General features: G+C 38.0%; 1 protein-coding gene across 5 annotated transcripts in view; it reads right to left on the bottom strand.

The window, feature by feature from the left end:
- Window positions 1-23756, bottom strand: part of THSD4 (thrombospondin type 1 domain containing 4) — a 317288-nt gene that overhangs the window by 152605 nt on the left and 140927 nt on the right. For all 5 annotated transcript variants that reach the window (XM_062627009.1, XM_062627000.1, XM_062626986.1 and 2 more), the window contains one exon: window positions 8004-8140. In XM_062627009.1, coding sequence (XP_062482993.1) covers window positions 8004-8140 — 137 coding nt within the window. The remainder of the gene's footprint in view (window positions 1-8003; window positions 8141-23756) is intronic.

Here is a 23756-nt window from a genome sequence, read left to right as displayed (position 1 = left end):
TCAAGCAAAAAGAAACTTTAAACAAGAAAGTCAAAACTAAAAGAACTGTCATTAAAAAAAGATACTACACGAAAACACTGAAAAAAGGCCTGAAAGTGAGGAACAGAAAAAAAATTGACTTGCAGAGAATTACAGAGGTTGGTTTACTCTTCAGCTGCTAGAATCACCAGCTGTCTTGGAGTCAAAAACTGAAGAAGAGAGTACATACTCAATGCTAGATGCAGAGAAAGTCAGTAGAACCCAAGACTGATATATTATTCTGAAAGTAGTTCAGAGAAAAGAATACTCAAATGCAGTAAGATTCTCTAGTTGTGTCACTTAACCGTTTGAGATCATAGCATTTGCTTTCAGAACTATTTCTGTAGTGACACAATTAAACTCAAAGTTGGGATGAATTTTCTAACACTGTTATCCAAACTATGAAAATAGATGCATACTGCAGACTAAGGAAGCCGTTTCCTTTTTGCTGTCCAAAAAATTTCCTTAGATATTTTGATCTAAAAGAAGGAATATATTTAATTCAATTACAAGCACCAATTGACCTTAATTACACCTTCCACTGATGAGCTACAGAACTTGAAATGATCAATAAAATTTTACAAGGCATTGCATTTTTTGAATACTGATGAGGACATTTTCCAAGACTGATATTTTGCCTCAGGTATTTTGACACTGTTTTGTTGGGGTTTTTTTTATTATTTAAGAAAGAAGTCTGTTGAATCAGGCTTTTTGTAGCATTTTATTTGATTTTTTCATCTGCAGCTCTGGTGAAAACACTTTAACATACAGTAGTAACATTTTTCTCCGGTACTGAAGAAACGTAAGCCAGATTTTAATGTATTGAGCTATGTTTTGTCTTTTCTTGTTGGGCTGTAGTTCAATAAAACAGTGAAATCTCACTTTGGGGTTCCAAGCACTGGAGCAAAAATGAGACTATGTACATGATTCTGACATACAGATCCTTATATAAATTCACCCTCATATAAATAAATTTATTATTTTTTTTCATGCCTGTTTAAGGTTATTTCAGTGGGGTTTGTTCCATAACAATGCTGCACTAACTTAATCAAGAAAAGTTTGTCCCCCTGATATCAAATTTAGTGACACCCTCATAACTGGATTAAAATGGGGGGAAATTCACAAAAAACAACAGCACTAGGAAAAATGATGTATTATATGGGCTGGATAAGTATGTTAAATGCCTTCATAAGTAACATCTGACCCCAGTAATATCTACTGGGTTATTTATAATCAGACTAAGCAGTGCAAAACTATAGATTCAGACAGCAGCTTCATGGAAGTTAGGAATTCCATTTGGACTATGAGGTCTTTCTCAGGACAAGAGGCTGACAGACACAGGAAGAACAATAATAGACACCAAGTACTTACTCAATTTGTTTGAACATAACTGACTGTCCTGTGTTCAGCTGTTAGTGCCTGGGCTCAAACCATGACACCGACTTGAATGCTTTGCTATTCACTTTGCTATTTCCCATCATCAGATTTTACATAAGTGTGAGCTCAGTTCAAAGGCAGTAGTAAAGTTATCCTTTCAGTAACTTTTACATGCAGTGATTGCACCTGCTGTGTATCAGCTACCAGAAGGAGCTTAAATTAGGTCATGGCCAAAGATCATATATCAAAAAGAAAAAATAAATAACATTTTAGAGTTGTTTTATAAATGAAGGAAAGCAGAAAGACTTTTTAGACAGTGAGGTCAGGAAAACTTAGAGGCTTCTTCTGCAAAGCATTAAACACAAAACTATGCAAACAAAGGGAAGAAGTAGCAAAATGAGTTATTTATTAGCTCCCAGGAACCTGTTTCTTCCATTAACACCTTAATAATGCCAGGCACGTGTTTCCCAATGCAATGCTTGGAATTAGCAAGTTATTCTGAAGAGAAGCAATGAAGAGCCCTATTTTCAACAGCCATAATGGTACATATGAAAAGGCAGAGAGATGGAGAACACATTCTACTGTACTATATGTTTTCACTTTTCTGGTATATTTTACAGACCAATGATATTTCCTTCAATGGAGGCTCTATACACAGTATGAGAAAATTAAAAAAAAAAAAAAATCCAGTAAAATGCTGATTTTTGCCTCTTTGAATGCATCTTGAAAAGGTCTTGAGCTCAGAGCACAGTGCTCTCAGCTACTGTTGATAGAAACCAAACAAAAATAAGGACAAGCCTTGACTATTAAACTAGAGGTTTAATTTTCATTTGATTCTGGAATTCATTTCAGCATTTGAATGCCACTAGGCTTCATAACCTAGTTCTCCACTTCTACTGAGCATATCCTGTGTGCAATATCCTGGGCAAAGCCCTGGTAACAATTTTATGCAGCATATAACTTCTTAATGCAGCAGATTCCATGGTAAAAACAACACATGTAATTCACTATTTCAAGGGCCCATTTTAGGAATAAGTTAAGTAACTAGAAGCAGTTCATTACATCGGTCTTCCTCAAATACAAACAGTGCTTCACACCAATCTTGATGAACAAGCAACCACAAACATTTTCTGTAATTCAGCTGAAGGACAGATACAGATATCGATGTCCCCTTGCTTCTGCTACATTAATCCAGGTATTAGGTTCTTCCTTACAACATTATTCATTAAAAAAAACAACCAAACAAACCAAAAAAAACCAAACCCCAACCAAACACTGTATTGCCTAAGGAATAAGGAGAAAAGCTTCACAGAATCTAGCTCTGTACAGAGTATTTGATCAGGAGAACCTATAAACTAAATAGAACAGAGAAAGGAGAAAAGTCTGGCTCTAACTTTAGGAAAGCACACACACACAGACAAACTGAATCCACCCCAGACTTTTTTTTTCCAGCGTAAGCAATAAATGTTACACAAGTAAGTTGAGATTCCTACAGTAAACAGATTCCTTACCCTTACAAGAACAACCACATTACCACATTCCAACTCTATATTACAACATATATGAATTAGGAGAATAACCTTAACATACAGGAAGTACACAGTTGTCCTTAGCTGTTACTCTGATCCTACAGGCACTAAGACTTCCTCAACTTAAAGCAATAATGCCACCTATAGGTCTGCTACCTGGACACAAGTGCAGATCAGCAGAGTTCCAAAAGAGAGTACCTTGCTTAGTCATGTTTTGCCGATGGAAATTTAGCATGCTTGGCTATGCTTCCTATAGCTGACTTAAGTTACCTCCTATGAAGATTTTAAGGATTTCAACACATGATGCAATTTTCTTTTTTTAAAGGCAAGAAAAAAAAAAAAATATCTCTACTGCCAGTTACTTTGCTACTGAGTTCCTTCCAGTGTACATTTTTAAACTACTCAGACATTCTCAATTAACTTCAGAACTGGAAGATGAAAATAAACTACAATGCCAGAGAAAAATTTTATATAAAAATGAGGAGACAGTTAAAATAATAGTTTCAGGTACCTTTAAAAGATATTTACAGTCCCCACACAAATGAAGTTTTATGTGAATGCCAAATAATTGTAAAGTGCGCCACTGTGTGGTAACTAACCGCTCCCCAAAATCAGTTTGCTTCACAGCTCACAAAACTTTTTTCTGCCTCCAAAACTACAGTGAATCAGTGCTCACACTTGACAAAATACTGGGAGAGACCTCTTCTAGAGGAAGTGTTTTAGATGCATGCAAAAACACACCTGCAACATACTTCCCTACAGGTACTTCGTAAACTATAATGAGGGCCAAAATTAAGAGCATTCTTCTCTCATACATTATATATTAAAAACTGCTTAATATCCTACTTGCATTTCTCTTCTAAACTGAAAAGCTAGTGAGTAGGATCATCCCATTGGCTCCAGGAGAAATATAAGGACACACTGATTTAAAACAAGCAGGAAAACCACTGCAAAACAAGGACACACTAAGGCGCATTTCTGGCTAAACAGCAAGTTGAAGAAGCCCCATTCATAGGCATTCTTTAACTTAACAGTACTGTGAAAATTTAGTTAGGAGAGGGGTAGCAAATGTATTAAAACAAACAATACATACTCAATAACACTGAAACATTTTCAAGGCATATATATTAGGAATAATAAAATAAAGAATTTGAATAAAGAAAGTGGAACACCATAGTGGAACGTCAATGAAAAAGCTCATTCGCATTCTAAACACCAGAAATAGTTCAAATGTGCAGAAAAACAATTTTGCACAGAAATAATAAAACTGATTATCATTGGTATACTTCTTGTTTCTGCACAGACAGAATGTCACCCAGTTCTTCCTGTTTTGCCTAGTTTCATTTTAGAATTATTTAATTGCTTTCAAAAGGAGTTGTTTCATTAGAATTCAGAGTCTACACCCTGAAAGTAAGGAAATTGTTACTGGGATGCTATTTAGAGGTACTCAGAAGTATGTTGTTCTGAACTTCCAGCATGGCACTGCAATAGCCACAACAATCAGGCTTTAAGGACTTTTGTACATCCTACTGTTTTTAAAATCTCTCTTATGCCATTGTTTATCTTTGCTGATAAGATTAAACAATGATCTAGCTTTAAAAAGCTATTCTATCTAACACTGGTTAATGATTCAGAAAGGAGAGAATGAATTAAATATTCTGGTTTTGACTTTAAAACAACTTTTCTTTAATGTATTTTCAGTGTTAAGAGTGACTGCATTTTATATATTGAGAACTTCATGTTACTTGTGGTTGCCTTAGAAAATGTTTTAATGATTAAAGAAAAGTGAGTAATACCTTATTTCATATATGTTTAATTTTTATTTTAGATGAAGGTAAACCTGTATTTATTACATTCTTTACCGTGTTTCAAAATTATTTTTATAATTCTTATTATAGCAACACTTTTCATCTTTTGTTTCTAAGAATAAGGCAAGATGAAAATACCAACTAGAAACAATGGTCCCGGGAAAAAAAGAGATCTTTTTTTTTCACGCAAGGATGTTATTGTTCTGGTAATGCACCAAAAAGTCCAACAGAGGGTGACAGAGACCGTAAATTCGATAGACTCTTTATCTATCTCTAAAAAGTAAAAACAACATGCAGTTAAGGAAGAGCACCTGCTACAAAGATTTGAATACGCTCCATTACTTGAGAAACATTTTGTTAACTGTAAATTCTGACAAGTTTTCAGAAAAATATTCTCTTAAGCATCTGACACAACAAACTATTTGATTCTCTAATTATTACATCCTTCAGCTACATCTGTGTTCACTCTACAGTGTATAACATAACTGTTGAGTAAAATTATTTATTTTTAATACTTCTGCTGTCTAAGCAAGTAGGATGCAAAGTCTCAAGAGTCCAAAGAGATGGGCAATATATGCAACTTACTCATTTGTGTATCAGATTTATTCATCAGAGCACATGATATTTTATATATGGAGAAGATGTAATTTTGTTCCAACAGAAGAATCTAACCTGAAATATAAAATACTTTTAAGAAGAAGAATGAAGCATATCTCATCTGGCATAGCATTACCAACTTCCCTCAAATGCAAACATGCTATTGCCTACTGAGAAGTAAATTTTCACCAAAAATGTAACACTGACTTTCTAATCTTGAACCATAGAAATTACTGAAATAAGAACAACCGAGTCAGTAATGACTGTTCTCCAAAGCACAATGAAGCTGTAATACTGTATTTTCCTTTAGTTTGACATGTGTATCTCCAAATACTTCCTTGAACACTAACTCAAAACTTCAAAACCAAAAGTCAAATGTGGTTTAGTCCCACACAAAATCTCAATGTAACTATTATAGTGTCAAACAGGTCAAGCCTCTTTCAGCTGCCATCCACCTCACAATTTTACTAAGTTTACAAGTAATGAATTAGGAGTAATTTACTACAGACCAAAAGAACTAACAAGAAGAAGCTGGAAAATGTCTGAATTAGGTTCCTCTTCAAAAGAGGAATAAAACCCTTTTAATATTTATATATGTGCCTCCCACAGCCTCCAACATTCACCTTTCCGCACAAGTACAGTTAATACTACTGCATGAAAGGACTCTGCCAACTTTCCCAACTTCTCCCAGCTCTTATTTTACCCTGCTGTAGTAAGAACCACTACAAAGTGCACAAAGTAAGAACTGCCTTTACCTGCTTAATATTGGCTTTCTCATCATAACTTACTCCTTATAAAGCACAGAGCACCAGTACAGAACTGGTTCTATTTAACTCTTTAAGAATAGACTACATCACTTCACTGAGCATTACGTAAGTATCACTGCAGAACAGTTTAAACAGACATCAAGATTTTTATTTTTAGGTCTATTTTCAACACCTTAATGGGAAAGCGGAAAAAACAGTGAAAAAAAAACCCACACCCACTACAGCCTATGAATCCCTTTAGAGAAGCTATGGGAGGATCTTACTGCTGTCTACATCTAATGGGATGGCAACACGAGCAGATGGAATCAAATTCTCAGAGATGTGCAGTGCTAGGTTGAGAGATTCAGGGCAGAAGCTGCAATACAGGGAATTTCAGCCAAATACGAGATAAAAAAAAAAATCAACCATAATGTTGCTCAAACACTGGAATGGGTTCAAAATTCAGCCTGGAAAAGGCTATATTTATCTGATATGGTAAGCTCTGTTCCAAGCAGGGTGTTGAAAAACACAACCTTCCCAAGTACCTTACAACCTGAGTTATTCTACAGTTCTATGAATCCTAAGTTACACATTCACAGTAAGGATTCGCAATATGTTGTTTGTTAATACACAGCTTTGGGAAGTGGCATTCTATGCAGGGAACGGGCAATTTTCAGAATTCAAAACACTTTTCTACTAGGCTGCTGAACACTGCCTTTCCCTTCTATCCCAGGCCTCCAATACAAACACATTAGTATACACTTCTGTAATTGCACAGTATTGGCAAAATACAACAGCTGGAATAGTGAATCTGTTCTTCAGTTTTCTGAGTTATAGATCAGAGTTGTAATTAAAACAAATTTCTGGCCCTTTCTGAATAGGCCTGAGGTCAAGGAAAGCCTTAAATCAACTACAAAGCACAACAAAAATCAACTAAAACATATCCACAAACAAAATTCAAAGCTATGGCTTTGCTTATGCTAAGAAATACAGAACAAAAACACATATGGCATTGTCCAGATGTGCACAAGAGGAACCTGGACATGCAGAGGAAAAGGCAGTATTTGCAAGTGATTCCCTCTGGCAAACCAAATATTTAAACTGAACTTGACCTTTCACTTTTGAGTTCATGGGTCACATCTGACCCACTTCTGTTTCTTTTGCCAAAATATACGGGAAACATTGTCCAAGCACAAAATGACCTTGCTAGGAATTTATTTATTTCACTAACCTTACTTGCAAGATTACAAACTTTTTTTTCCTAAACACTGTTAACATTTTGTTGCAGAAAGCAGAGTATTTATTCAGTATAGAGGGAATCTACACAGGAGATTGAAAAATGTCGCCACAGTTGCTCCTTCTGAACCCTTGAAAAGTAACCATTCACTAGAGTATTTTCTAAGAGAACATCACTGCTGAGTAAATGGACAGCCAGTTAAGACCTGTTCCTTCAAAATGGCAAATGTGGACCAATCAGAAAAGCAGTAGTAGCACCAGCTAAAAATCGATTAAAATAAACACATAACTAAATAAAACATTATTTTGCAGACTGAAAAAAAAACTGTCTCCATTCTGAAGTTTAATCAAAGAAATATATTTCTCTCTTACTTAAGCTTCTAATCTTTTTATTCTGATTCTTTCCTAGAATCTCTTCCACAGAAAGCCAAATATGTAGAAAAAGATCACTGGAAGTCACCTTGTGGCCAGAACAACTTCCATAGCTTGTTCACAGTAGACAGAAACATGAATTGAGAAATAAAACCTGTAATAATAAAAGTTAACATTTTTCACATCTACTTAAATGAAAAAGAAAAAAGAGAGTAACATTCAAGACACCATATCACAGGTATAGTGGTATCAACCTCTTACAGAAATTACATGTGGCATAGACAGTACATAGGCAGACTTGCCAGAGATAGTAGCCTTACCTTGCACTGCCCTGCCACGCAGATTGAAGTTCCATTCTGGTCACAGGGTGTCCCATCGATCACCTTTTCAGCTTGTCTCACATAGAATCGGTAGCCTACTGCACGGCAATTCAGCTCACACTTCTGACTTCCCTTCACTGTGGAAAGAGACAGAAATCCCCATTACAAAGCAGCAGCAATAGTTTTAAAAAGAAAAGGCCCAATAAACTAAAACTAGGGATTGCGAGGAAGAAACAAATAGGCAAACTGAATGCAATGTGAATGACTACATCAGAATCAATGGTGATTAGGAAACCAACTCCAAGATCAGCATTCCAATACACCCCATGGAAATTTTAACAGTATCTCAGTTTTTAATGACAGATATTTTCCTATATGTCCAAGAGTGTTTTTAGTCCCATAAAAATTATGGCAAATTCATTCTTCTTAAAGCATAACAACATGTTACGACATTTCATAACACCTAAGTGGCAGCAAAATTACACTGTAATCAGAAACATGCGGATAATTGGGCTCACATACAATCCCTGGTCAGTTCACATAAAATAAGCATACTAACATTTAGCATTAAGAAACACATAAAACAAGCTAGATGCAAATGTTTAAAAATTCCATTATTTCCTCTTCATTTCTACAGATTACACTTTGGTAGCTATTCCTTAGTTCAAGAGAAAATCAAGAAAATAACATCTCTCATGATCTCTGTAGACATGCAAGAACCAGACAGGAAATCAGTCCACTGATTTCTGGGTCAGAATAACACAGGAGACAAAAACCACTCTCCATTAAAAAAATCTGTTACTTAAACAGATACAGCCTAATGCTTTACACTTAAGCTATCAAGTTTGTTAACACACACCTGTAGTCCTTCTATTTCAAATCATCTGTCATGTTGAAATTGCACACAATTCATTTCCCCTATTTGCCAACTGAAATAACAGTACCTTCAGTTTCTTTCCAATCCAGAGTAGCACTGTTACACAGTGAGAGTGAGGTACAAACAGAATTCCTTTTTCTTTTGACAATACATTCCTTGCTGCCATAATTAAAAACTCAAATTCCCCTGAGCTCACCAAGCTTCAGTTCATACCTTATAATGTAAATGAAACCACTTAACTTTTCAAAGATGTCATATACCTTCGCTAGCCACTAAAATATGGTATTCCCAGGATTTTCTACTGGAGTATATTTCTGAATGTTCAGCTAAGACATAAAAAATAGCCAAAATAAATAAATGCAATTATTTCAAATACATATTTAACATTTACTTTCTGTAGGAGCATCAAACTTTTCAGCTCAAATTCAGTCACATCCTGTGCAGACACAGGATTAGTGCAGATCTCCAGCACTGCTGAATTTTGGATCTTAGATTTCCTTTTATGCAGCTATTTAATGCCACTTGTACACATCATCTACCTTGTCTGGAAATCTTTTGATAAAACCCTCAAAACCTCTATTAATTTTAAGTGAAGTCAAAGATCTATTTTCTTAGTTCCCTTTTTGCAGAGAATATGCACACCATGCTCAACTAGGTATTTTTTCCATTAGCTACTTCTTTAAGACAGATTAACTGCTTTATCATTCCAAAGGTATTTCTCACAGGTTCAATCTCCAAGTATAAGTTAGTTTTAATGATAAGCTGAGACTTTTTCTTAGCAGCTTAGTCAGTTAACACATAACTATTTCAGAATTATCAAATAAATACAATTCAGTTTCAGCGATTCATTATAACTGAAAACAACTTGTCCTTTATGGTGTCTGAAAGTATCCTATTTTTACAACCTGCAACACTAGCTATCAAGCAGCACCTCTGCAGCATACATTTACTTATCTTCCCATTCCCTAAAATCAAGCCAAACTAGCCATTTTGGGCTTCTGAAATGTCCTTATCTTCTATGTTGATTCCCTTTAGTTCTAAGTATCCTGAAGCCCCACATTCCTGTACTCTTCCTAGTATCTCACGTTTGGCTTTGATCCTTTAAAATATTTATTCTGGAAATTCTCCGTTTGCCATGCAGATCCCAACTGAAGTTCTGCACTACTCATAAAGTTGAAGAAATACTATTTCTGCTGAAGCATAGTATTCTTTCATGGACCTACCTCTTCCTTTATTTCTGATTTGATAGGGAAGCCTACTGCATTGCTAATACAGCTTATTAACAACCACAAGCGGGCTAAGCTTACTTGCTCTGTTAAATATGATCCCTATTTCATAACTTCTGCTTTTGTTCTTTCTTATTAGGAACTGTTCCTGCTCATACAAAGAGCACTGGCTTTAACCAGTACCCCAGAAAAAAAAAAGCTTAAATAAATAAAAACTTTAACATTGTATACTAGAATAAAAGTTCATACTAGTATCTCGCACTCTGCCCTTTGATATTCTGCTTCTTCTGATGAGCAACTATATAAGGCACTGTCTCAGTTAGTAATATAAAAATTACTATTCCCTAAAGACAATGTTCCCAGACATCTGAAAAAAAAAAACTTTCATCTAAGAAGAGAAAAATCTGCTAACTGAATTGCCCCTATTGAATAAGAGGCATTTCCCATTACAGTTTTATGTAAGCACTGTGTATTTACTATGCATAAATTACGGCAGAAAAACACATTTTAGAATTCCCTTGTAAAACAAGATACCACACTAGTAAAAGCACTCTACTGCTTATTAACCTCAGATGTATCTTGACACCCACCCTTACCCAGTATTTTGCCACAACTCTTGATGTTTTATGGCTTAAGCTGTAGGTCAAGCTACACTATTGGCTTGGCAAGTGGACATAAAACATCAATTAAACAATGAGCTGTGAGGAGACTGATTCCACACAAGCAACATTTTGGTACTATGTCATCTGACCCCAGACTTTACAAAAGGATCCATCTGACCTCAGGGAACAGAGTAAGGCTTCTAGGTGAAGACCTTCCAAACTATCTTGCAGCAAGAGACATTTCTACTCAAAAGTGGGCTCTTTTTAAGTGTGACACAGTTACTAGGAGTTCACTATACAGGTTCTGTATTACATGTCCTCCTAATGTATTTGCTTTTCATTCTCACACTTACCTTAGCACAACTATGTCTTTGTGGAAATTCTCACCTTACCCTACCTTATTAAACGGCAAACTCGGGTGAAATTTAATACTACCACCCAGGTTCTGCCAGACATATTCATTATTGGTTTAACTTAAGGAGGTGCCCTCTGTTAAATAACCCTGGTAACATGTAATATTTTTCATTTTACAGTCTGAAAAAATATCTAAATAAAAAAAATCATTACATTTCTTATAATGTCCTTGTCAAAGTAGCCTTAAGTACCTCAGGGATATCCAGGGCTTGCCTAAACTGCATGACTTGGGTTTTTCCTCAATCCTGTGTTGAAATTTACTTATGAGGAACCCAGGCAGCACAGTTCTACCACACCCCACTTCACCAGTGAGGGTACCAAATCCTCATGTTTAATTGCAAATTGCACCTCTTCTGCACCGCAGAGCAGATACTGCAGCAAAAAAAAAAATCTACCAAAAAGCAATCCTTTTACATGTCCTACCAAGACAAAAAAGTCCTGCAGATGGCCACTAATTCTGAAATCATAACTCTTCCAGACAAACAAAAACTTAAAGACTGTCACTACCAGCAGTAACACCACTAAGTACAAAAACCAACCTGCCTTCCGCTAATTTGTTCTACTCATTGATGTATTACAATTCACACGCAGAATATATTTTGCATTAAATGTGTACTGACAAATACATGTAAAAGTGGAAAAAGAAGAAACATGATTTTCTGAAGTGCTATCTATTAAGTTCACAAAGTAAGCCATGGTCAAAATGAATGCAAGAGTGGAGGTGCAGGGACAATCCACACATCAATGTAGAGCTGATATTCTCTTTAGAGTGATCTAATTAATCAAACTTAAATCACAATTAAATAAACACATTTCACTTCCTCTAAACGGTCTATTTAAATGCAGATTTCAGTGCAGTACATGTTTCATTAGAAAAACTCAACTGTGCAACCCACCCAACCTTTTTTTTAAGATAAAAATAAAAGGGATTTAGATGTTACCACATTACAGCCAGTGACTGGATTTTAAACTAGGTTTCAGCAGCATTTTAGGCTAACACCTCTTCACTAACCTGACTGAGTCAGCAGCACACCTCCTGGAAGCACAAAAAGCATGGGAAAAACTGTCCTCCCTCAGGGTTCACAAGATAACACTCAAAGAACAATCCTAAACGCCTTTTAATCTCACAACTAGGAAAACACAGGTTTGTGGCAGCCTATGCCGGCTCCCGACACAAGGCACTGCCACCCTGGTGATGCAGCACCACAGGCCTGACGGGCCCGGCGCCGCAGACAGGCTCCAGCAGCACCAGAGCACCCCAGGGCAAGAGAGCGAGCCCTAAATACGGTCACTTGGGCACAGACCAAAACGCATCAAGCTGCTGATGGAGACAGCTCCTGGATGAGGCACCGAAGCTCACGGGACGCTGAAGGAGGACCCGCCGCAGCTGAGCTCTCCTGCCGGGCTCGCCGCGGGTCCAGCCGCAGCCGGGCAGCTCGCGCCTCTCCACAGGGCCGCGCCCGCCCGCGAGGGAGCTCGCGCTCGGGTCCCCGCTCCCGCCTCACGGCCGCGCTCTGGAAAGTTCTGCCTCGCGGGGGCCAAGGAGGGCGAGCTCCGCGGAACGCCACGGGGCGCTGGAAGTGACCCCGCACGGCGCTCCCCCGCCCCGCACAGCCGCGCACCTGTGCGAGAGCTCTGCCCTCACTGGTGTCATTGAAGTGTCAGAAATTCACGTCCTCAGGAACTACCCAGCCCATCTCCAAACACTGAGCACTTTTAAAAAAGGCATTCCCATTTTGGAAACGTCCCTACTTGCAGAACCTTTTTACCTGTTTGCGTTTCATTCAGAAGGAATATTTCCAAATGTTAAACCTTTACTCAAAGGAAGTTCTCGAGCCAAATTAAGCACATTGCTCCTTACGCCGTGCTCAGAGGCACTTGGCAGCAGCCTCCCAAGACCATGGCCTGCAGCGGGTCCCTTGGTGCTGGTCACAGCTGACACAACCCCTAACAGCAGGAGGAAGAGGCACGGGTTCCACCTCCCACCACTTCAGAGCCCAGGTTTCCCTCCCTCCACTCAGTTCCTTTCCTCTTCTGATCTTGGGTCTTCCCTCTGCAGAAGGCCTAAAAGGAATTCCCCTCCCTGAAGAGCTCCAGACCTGAGCAGGGGGTCCTTCTGGACTTCACGTCAGCTATTCCCTTCCTTCACCTTCCTCTTCCAGTGTATTCTGCCATCTCCATCGACCTCTAGCCCAAGGAAGTGCAGCGGAGAGGAAAACAGACACAGTGGAATCGCAGGTGAAGCTGGTGGTAGAACGGCTCAGCAGTGAGCTTGAGGAGATGCAGTGAACAGCCAGCAGGCAGCTTGCCAACGCACAGAATTTCATTCTAATGATATTCTTAGGAAAAAATGTCACAAGAAAGAGCATTCCAACTGCAATACATTTGCTAAATAATGTATTCAGCTGTTCAAAGGGGAACCAAAAATAGCCACAGAACCAGAAAACAAAAAAAACACGCCAGGAAATAATGCGCAAATCAAAACAAAATGCAACTGATCAGTAAACTACTGACATTGCACACAACCATACACTTACTGCCCTTACAAAATGTGGTTAAGTTCCTACTTTCAGCTCCTGAGATTGCAAGCTTCTTGGAGCATGTACTGTGTCCTTCTGCACGCACATTGAACCTCCTGCCACAGACAATGCTAGCTGTAGCACTGAATCAACAAAGAAATTTCAATTTCCCCATGCCGTGAGGTAGGAACTGGAATGTACAAACTCTCCTTGACGGTTACTCAGTCCAAATCGTAATTTAATGTGAGATCCAGAATCCCTGTTGTTATCTATGTGGCTGCTCTGGTCTCTGCAGAACATTACAGAATGCTTTTAACATTTGTCAGTTTTTGTAAGTTTGCCTAAACATCTAAAAATAGTTAATAACAAGCTCTGTAATTTGAGAAACATGCCTTGAGGGTGCCCATAGAGAAGTGGCATGCACACTCTTGGCAAGCAAATACCACATTCATGCTAATACCACATTATGGGATTAAGTGAATTTAAATTAGGCTTCATTCTGTATGCACACTGCCTTGTAAAGTCAAATTCAGTGTTTCTCCATTACTAGCCAAGATACACTCATCTACGATGTGTCAGAAACAATTGTTCCAGGAACAAGTTGTCTCCACATAGCTCAGTTATTTTCATGGCCTAGCTTGCCATGGACTGTAATTCAGTATTTGTTCATGATAAAACCTACGAATCTGCTTTAAGGAAGTGTAATGGGGCATAGCAGATGCTGGAAAAACTTTTAAGAGATGTGCTAATGTGTATCCACATAACATCTACTTCAGTTAAAGCTTATCAAGGCTGTAGAATTTCAGAATAGACTTGCAGGTTACTGACATTCTTGGTTATCTCATAGAAGCCAACAGGACGGAGAAGGAAAGATGGTTTTGGTGAGGAGTTTGGCAAGTCTCAAGCTTCTGTATCCACTATAGTTGTTAGTAAAACTATAGTAAGTCTATAAAGTGATGTCATCTAAATAAAGCAGTGGCCTCTTCCAGTCAGGAGACGTAATAAGTACTGCATTCACTAAGGCACAACTTATAGTTTTGTGAAACCAAAGTTTGTTTACATGTTTATTTTCATATAGGAAGTGCTTCGGACAAGTGTACATACAGGAAAATGAAGACAGGTCCAGTACACTACTAGCAGAAGCCTATTCTTTTGCATACTGCTGTGGCTGTGAGCTGACAGCTACACTGCAGACTTAAGAGTGATACAGTGTGCCAGACACAGACCTAAATGTGACAATTCAGTGCTAAAAAGTATCGACAGTGATCACCTGTGGAGCCGGGTGTGCACGGTAAGTGCTGGTGTAGTACTAAATGCAGGCAACTTTGTTTATGCAGCTTCATAAACAAGGAAGGAAAATGTGTAGGGAAATGAAAATACCACATTCCCTACAAAGCTTTCAAGAAAACAAAACTACTTTATTTAAGGTTTCACTGTTTAGGATAATAGAATGTGTTGGCTCAGTTATTAATACGGGACCATTAGTTCAAGCTTTGAAATTTAGCAAGGGAGGCTATCAGGTTCATCACGAAAAACTGATCCTGAATCAGGTTGGTTTTCTACTGATGGACAGTAACAAGGTTTTGAAGGGGCCAGGCACAATAAAGCTTTTTACAGCAGTTACCTTTTGCCAGATTTCTAAGTAACAATATGCAAACATTTTCCAGGAAATAATTATCATGTAACTACATTGGTCTTTCCAGCAGAAATACTAATGTGGTGTGATGTTTTACTTGAGTCTCTTTTGAAACTTTGTCCTTATTAGGCTTGGGAACATCTCTTGACAATAACCAGAAAGAGTTATGTTTATTTTTTTACTTTGTCCCTTTCAGTTTTCTTAACTTCTTATAAACTTTTAGTATTTTGGCTCATATTACCCCCCCCCCCCCCCCCAAAAAAAAAAAACCACAACAAAAAAACATTTTCCATTCTTCACTCCAGTGAATAAGGAACACTTCCTTTTTTGTTTTGTTGACGTTTATTACTTCATGTTCATTACTTCATAGATACTTAAAATGTTTTCTGCCCTGGGGTTCAGATGGTGCTGCTTTGATTACAGCTTTTACAGGCATTGGTGAAATCCTACAAACATGATTACAGAGCCATAATTAAATAAAGCATCTATAAACAATTGTGCCTGCTTCAAATCCCTGCATATTGCAAGGTAGACAGTCTTTCCCAATTGAGGGTATTTCTGTATCCTCTGATCACTGTGGAAGTCTAGTCAAAACCCCTTTGGGAAACCACAACATAACTCTAAATTCCTTGCCTTTGCTGTTTCTTTGTTAATAATGGTTTTCTTCAACTGCTGCTCAAAACTGAGTTTTTCATTTGAAGTTTAAATAAATGCATATACATTTGTCTACAAAATCTTCAAGATATCTTCACCCATAACAATTTAAACTATAGATGTCAATGTGCTATTGGCTTCAGTTCAGTAAAGCACTTAATCAGGTGGTTTATATGAGTACCTGAATACTGCTGGCTTCAGTAGAATTGCCACAAGTTGTATGTTTAGTAGCAGCTCAAGTCCAGGACCCCTTTAAATCCACCAATCCATTTCCTAAACATGCCTGTTTTCACATCAGCCTTTCCTTTGTTAGGCAGCCAGAATGCAGGCTGCCATTTGTCAGTCGCTGAAGACACTGGCCGCTGGATGTCTCCGCTGCTCTATGCGAACACAGATTAAAGGTCTTTGTCAGAGAGAAGTTTTTTAAAAGGCACTTATGTGTATTTACAAGCCATCACTCACAGTTTGCATACAGCGCTCAGCAGCCGCACTGACTCGCAATCTGGCACTTCGAGCAGCCAGGAGATGGCAGTTTCATTCAAGCCATCACTCACACTTTGCATGAAGTGCACAACAGCCACGCTGACTTGCGCTTTCTGGCTCTGCAACAGCCAGGAGATAGCAGTTTCGTGTAACTTCACTTCTGCTGAAGCTTTGAGTAACAGCTCCCAGTAGGTGCGATCATAATTATGAAAATGTTGCTAGGTAAGTACAAGAAAACAAAGAACAGTTGCCTAAGTTCAAAACTTTTTGCTTCCCCTTAAATCCAGCAACAGCTAAAATTTTATCAGTAAAACCCTCATTAATATGATGGGTGAAGAAGAGTCGAAAATATCAAACACAGGTGATTCTAATGGGTAGGGAAGTTTTCTCCTCACCGTTTTATTCTTTTGCTCCAATAACTGGCTAATTTCATGTAAATCTGATGAAATCAATCACTTACAAACTGTATGCCTTGACATTCCCTAGAAACAGTTTGAAAAACACAGGTTATTAGGATTTCATGAAAGATGGCTTCTCTTGCAGGGATATTATAAAGAATCTATTAAAAATAAAAATATTCAGGGAACATATTATTAAAGCCAAAACTATAGAAAAAAAAATATAACAAATCCATATGATCTCATCCTCCAGCTTTTTTTTTTTTTTTTATTCTGGCACTAATCAGAGAAGAAAACCTGCTACATGCAGTGCAATTTCTCATCTGGAAAATACCACCGTGTTCTCCATCCCATGAAGTGCTGACCACTTCCTGAGGGAGGCTGAGAGCTATCACTCCCAACTGCTATTAGCTTGGGGTGTTCTGAAAGAGCTTGAAACTGCTTTCTGTCTGTCTTAAAAATCTAAAAGAGCTACGTATTTCTGTTTGACTCTTAAAATTTAACTGGCCTCTGAAATTTCAGCTTGCATTCACATCTGTATCTTGAAATACGATTCTATCTCCATCAGCAGACTAATAGCCAACAATAATGTAAAGTTGTTGTATAAAATCAATGCTTTGGCAACAGTAATTAATATACCACCAAATCCTGCCTTCAGACTTTGCACAGAGTGCATGGCCATTTTTATTCAAATCAATTCTACTGAAGAAGGAGTTCATGTCACACTTCAGAATAATAAATGCCAAAGGTAGATGGGAAGAAAGGAGATTCAAGTTCGGGCTTGTGAAACCCCCAGCAAGATTCCAGACAAAAGCTTTCTTTCAGTCACCTCTTAAGGGAGTATGTTTATGCTCAGAAAGTTAAATGCCTTAGAAGTCTCTATCTTATTAAAAAATGAACTCAGTATTTGAACACTAAAGATTCCCAAAGTAATGCTTTTCATTAAAAAATCATTAATGTAATATACAGATATCTAGTATTTAATAAAACTAACAAGGATCCACAAAAAGTCTTAGCTCGTGTTTGTGTACCATTGGAGTTTTCATGTAAACTAATGGCATGCTTTCACATATGTAAGTTACTCCTCACTCAAGTGCATCCTAAACTTCCTTTGTCATGAAGATTAAAAATTACCAAGCAACCAAATGTGACAGCAGTAGGAGGAGGGAACACAATGCTGCTGTTTCTTGCTATCAAGCTCCTGTACAGAGCGAGACAGCTTTTCAATTCCTTTTGTTGCATGACCGGCAACGAATTTTTCTTAAACCAAACTTGCTCTGAAAAGTACAGCTTGCATTGGGGTCACAATGCTTCCTGAAGTTATGCTTCTATGAGCTGAGGGGAGGAAGAAATCTAACATTTTATCTTTAAAAAATAGAAGTGTAACATCATTTCTTACAGGAAATGATGACACAGTATATTTTTTAAATCTTTGTATAATCATCTTTCATTTTACTTTAATTATATGACTCAGACAATAATAATAATCAATAATAATAATACACTATTTTTATTTATATATTAGTTTCTTTAAACAGACTGAATTTGCCATGACTTCCCAGACAAATAATTTTTAATCATAATAAAGCATAATAATCTTTATCATTCCTGCCTCTTTATCCATGCTTTCTCCAGAAAAAGTGACTCTGGAACACATCTTTTTTCCACAAATCTAGACCATGGACTGATTAACAGATTGCAAATCATTTCATATCTCTCTGGCTGATAACCTTGTCATTTAGTTTTCAGTGCTGACATGAACATGGCAGCTTTGATGAATACAAACTTAAAATCCACTACCTGTGGCTGTATAAACTAAATGAACACACAGCGGATTTATGGAATCTGCAAATAAGCCACTTTTTAAAAACCACAATTATTACAAGTTTGCTTTATTAATCATTATACTTTTCTTCAGAAGCAAGCTGTAGATAAAATAAGGTTTTGTGAAAAGCTCCGGCACCTAGACAAGAGAGTCGTTACTGAGAAAGGATGGTATGTGGATTCTTTAATGGTATGCATCTGTCTGTGCCAATGAAATCAAGGTCTAAAGGGAAAAACACAGAAGGAGGTTCAAGGGTGAGGGGGAGAGCTGGTGCGCAGACCCAGTAAATCAACCTGATCTGATAGTCTCAGTTTCAGAATCTATGAAAAAGCACTCATATTATTTTGGTTCTCTGTGATGCCCAGTTACATTGATGCTAAGCTACAGATACCACAGAGTCCTGAACCAAACATGCAGTAGATGTATTGCTATTATACCATCACCTGTGTGTAAATTAATGCAAATATATCTTACATTCAGCTGAGCTATTTTCCTGCTGCCAGCAGGCAAGGTCTGAGATTTCTATTTTCACAGCTAAGGAGAGAAGCTGTAACTTGGGCTACATATGAAAGCTTTGTAACTAAAAGAAAGCACCTACTTCTTATACACAGGATCCTTAGCATGTGTGCATATCAATGGACAAAGCCAGAGAGGAAACTAAACCTCTTTTTTAAAGGGCTTGTAACTGAAGATTCTTTGTTCTGGGACACCACCAAGAAATTACAACCTGAGGAGCCACTGGAGAAAGAACAAAATCAGAAACGAAGTCAGCCCCATACTGAGCCCCATACTGACTGTCACTGCCCCTTAGGAAACATTTGTCACTAATGGTCTGACAGAGCATTATAGAGTTAAGGACTGACTTAAGTAAATTACTATTATGGGGTGATGAATGCTTCTGAAATACTAGAAGAGGCTTGTACTTATTTAAATATTAATATAGCTCTTACTGGGTCTAAAACGTCCTGAGTGTACTTTTACGGCCTCCTGCCACAGTGCTTTAATAGGCAAATAAATTCTTAAGGAGTAGTTAAAACATTCTGTGCTTATATTTATATACTCAAAGATATTTATTTCCTACATTCTCATAAACATTAGTTAAAAAAAAAGCATGTTCTTTAGAACAATGTTTTCACTAGGATGCCAGTGACCTGAAGCTCAGTCAGTTAACTTGAAAGCTGCTTTTCTTCTGGTAAAGTATGAAACATTTAGTGTTTGGAGATTTGGGTTCATATTACATGTATTTTTAGATGGGTTTTATATAAAAGGCTATAGTGATCACTGCGGAGACTCAGGATTTCTTAGTAACTTTGCTTCTGATCTTTTAGGTTTTTAAAGTTTTCATGTTCTAATGACCCCTACAGACAACTGAAAGGTACTGACTCAGTGAACTTGGATCTGACAAAAATCTGACTGGAAGGCACTGGGGAGCTAGTTATTGCTCCTTGGTGATGGGAGCTGGTCTCCACTAGCTCTGCCCCTAGCACTACTAGCCCCTGTGCTCTTAGCCATTGGACTTCGGAGTAACAAAGATTAAGTTCTCTCCTCACCTCCTGTATTTCTCTCAGCTAAGGGAAAATTACAGCGTCTGACAAAATACTATTTTCATGTTGAGAGTTTTGCCCCACAAAACCAGGATCTATCTCACTCATTTGTGGCATTACCTAAATCCCATGCCTCCTGGCACAGCACTAGGGTGCCCAGAACTGGGCTGTGAGGCTTGTTTCTGAGGAAGGCTGCAGCCACCACTGCAGGGAAGCTGCATACCAGAGTGCTTTCCCATTTGATGCGCCTTTCTACCTGCTATTTTGCTGGATTATCATTACATGCAATAAACAGAACTAGATACTCTGAACAAAGTATGTGGCAACTTTTTTCTTTCATCCCCCATATTCTCCTTGAGAATTTGCTTTTTTGAAACAGACGGAAAGAGCTGATAATGTAGGTTTTGCCCTCAGACCTTCAAGGGGTCACACAACAGGCCATGCTGCCTGCATATAAACCTGGGGTGCCTAGAGAAGGAAGGCCTGATGCACTCACCCCCAGGCACTTGCAGAAATTACTGAAGCAATCTCAGAGCAGTTGTTATCTTTGAGGATTATGGAGGGTGTGTCAGATGCCAGAAAACTAGAAATAAACCAATAGTTTCTGAGCTGTAAAATGCAGAACAAGGAGGAACTGAAAAAATGCCTAACAAGTCAACTCAGTTTCATTTCCTGGAAAAGCTCCACAAGAATTCAAACCCACTGTTCATAAACACCCATAAAATAATCAAGGCAGCAGTAGCAATCAGTATAGATTTGTCAAGATAAAAACCTTGTCAAACCCATTTAATTTCCTTCTACAAACAGGCTCTGTGTGCAGAAGTGGTGGCTGCAATTTTGCTTGTTTTTTCTAAGGTGTTGGACAATTCTTCAAGCTAGGAAAATATTGTCTACAAGAAATTGCTATAGGAGATGTGCCAAATTGGTTCGAAGACTATACTCAAGCAGTTCACTGGCTAGGTTGTGATATCTATTGAGTGAGAATCTGCAAGATCTTTCCTAAGTACTGTTCCAATTTATGTTTTTATGCATGAGGTAGATGATGGGATAGATTATATTCACAGGTAACATCAAGCTGGGAAAGGCAGCAAGAATATGGAGGGAAGGATTACAGAAAAATACTAACACTTGGGGAAGGGTCTGAAAAGGTGGGATGCAATGTCATAGGGATCGGCGCAATGTCCTTCATTTGTAACAGAACAACCACCTGCACAAACACAGCCTGAGTAACTAATGCGGAAGTAGTAATTACACACAGAATCTGGAGCAGTGACAGTGGATCTCATTTAACATGAGACATCAAAGGGGTGAAGTTAACAAAACATAACTATTGTGCAAGTAGGTATAAAACAGAAGGTAGTCTGCAAATCGCATCAGTAACTCTCACATTCAGCTGGAGCACTGCATCCACTTCTGGACACAGGTACATGTGAAAATCATGCACAGGAGACAGTGCTCTAGAAAACACGATCAAAGAGGGAGATTCAAATCATGGTACCACTTTGAAAAAAACAAAGGGGATGCCAGTATCTCAGAGAGATAATGTACAGAAGGGTATAAAAGTGTTCCTATGTGCACTGTGGACTGGACAGGAGGCAGTGGGCCAAAGTTGCAGTATGGAAGATTTATGTTGTAATATTATACTTCACAGAAAAATTTCAACTGGAAGGATTAATTAAGCACCATTTCATTATAGAGACTGCAGAATCTCCACCACTGGAGACTGGCACTACTATAAACTGAATGAGGTCCCTGTACTCTTTTAAAGGGTTCAGTTTCCTAACCTAGAGTCTCACAGAGCACACAAGCCTTCCTGCATTTACTGACTGACTACTTCCTTCTTCCACAGACCCTAATTATGATACAGCAATAGCTTTCATTCAAAATATTTTTCCTATCATACAGTAAACTTTGAGATGATGTTGTTTACCATTAAGGAAATTGTTACCATTAATACAAGCAGTCCACAGCAGTTTCTGCATGAATAAACCTCACACTGTGTCCTCTCCCCAAAGACATGCAAATATGCAAGCACAGTCCTAGATACATACATGTTCAGAGTTCGAATTGAGAAGGAAGGAAGACTTTCTTGAACCTGGCTGGACTCTGTCCCAGAGCATCGCACCAAGGAGTATTAGCCCTCAATTGTTAAAGTATTTCTAATGGGTCAGGGTTTGGCTCCTGAAGGCAGTAAATTGTGAAATTTCAGAGTCTTGCAAATGCTACCACTAGCAGAAAGTGTAATTAAAGTACAGAGATTCCTGTCACCAAAACTGTGTATGGAAAGCATTTTCACTTGATCAGTGTAAAGCTGTAAGTCTAACAGAGTAGGAGCAATGTAAGCACTAACACTTAAAAATCCTTCTAAAAATATTACCACCATTATGCCAAAAACAACCCATACAGTAAATGCAGCAACAAATGCCCAGATAACATCAAACACATATATCTGGGTTTCAGGCTGTTGATTTAAAGGTTGCTATAAATAATTTCCTTAGTTTATATGAAAATTAGACTTAATGAAATATGTTGCAACTAATTCAAAGCATCTTACATACTCTGAAAAACTTTGTTTCTATCGACCTCAGATTCACCCCTTGAGCCATCTCAGTATCCGTGTCTTAATAGGATGCTGGTGGTCAAGCCATGGATCTCTAATAATGAAAAATATCAGCATGAGCATCTGGTAGTTAAGGGCATCTTTCAAAACCAGCAAATCCTTCTCTTGAATGATAACATAATTGTTACCATCATAAAGAGCAATACAGGGCATGTTTGCTTAAAGCTTCACTTTTTAATTTTCATATCACAGTAGCCAACAGCTACTTCTCTGTGAAAGTACCAGAACCATTGTGAAGATCTGAACCAGTAAAGCTTCTCACTTTTGTGAAATGTAATTTTAAGGCATTAAAGCCACAATTTATAATCAGCTTACAAGGAATGCGTGAGGCAGATTAGCCTATTGCTTGGCGTCCATGCAGCCGGGCTACTAGACACAAACCAATACAGAATTTTAGTGGAGATGTGGGACATTGCAAAAATGGTTCCAAGCCCTCAAGAAAGCTAAGTTAATAAACCGTGTCTAGGCTAGTTACATTCATTCTTCCCACAGCAATCAGGGGGGAGAGGGAATGAATGTGGAAATGTGCAAGTCATTTTTTAATGTCTGTATCAATTAATGTTTGTTACTGGAGCATGGAAAGAGGGGCACACCTTTAAGGGTAGCTCCCTTAAAATTTGCTAAAGCTGTTCTCCCCACCCCTACTGAAGTTGGAGTCAATGCAACATAGAAATGCAGGAAATCTTACTAGCTTGGCAGTAAGACTGCAGCCAAATAATGCAAGCTATACACTAATATTATATAAAAATAGGCAGCAAGCACAGTGTGTGATTTAGGGTTCACCTGGTACAGACCTTACGAAGGAAGAAACCATTTGTGCTGAAATAGCAGAGGTAGCTTTACTAAGTGTAAAGAATCTGAGGGGGAAAGAAAGAGAAACTTCAGTAAAACAGTGTAGTGAAAAATACTGAATCACACTCACAGACTTTAACTTACATCCTTTTAGTAAAACAGC

Source organism: Pezoporus occidentalis, unplaced genomic scaffold (assembly GCF_034315485.1).
Source record: "Pezoporus occidentalis ecotype Australia unplaced genomic scaffold, CSIRO_AGI_Poc_V1 ctg11, whole genome shotgun sequence".
NCBI lineage: Eukaryota > Metazoa > Chordata > Aves > Psittaciformes > Psittacidae > Pezoporus > Pezoporus occidentalis.
This window is presented reverse-complemented; position numbering and strand designations above follow the sequence as displayed.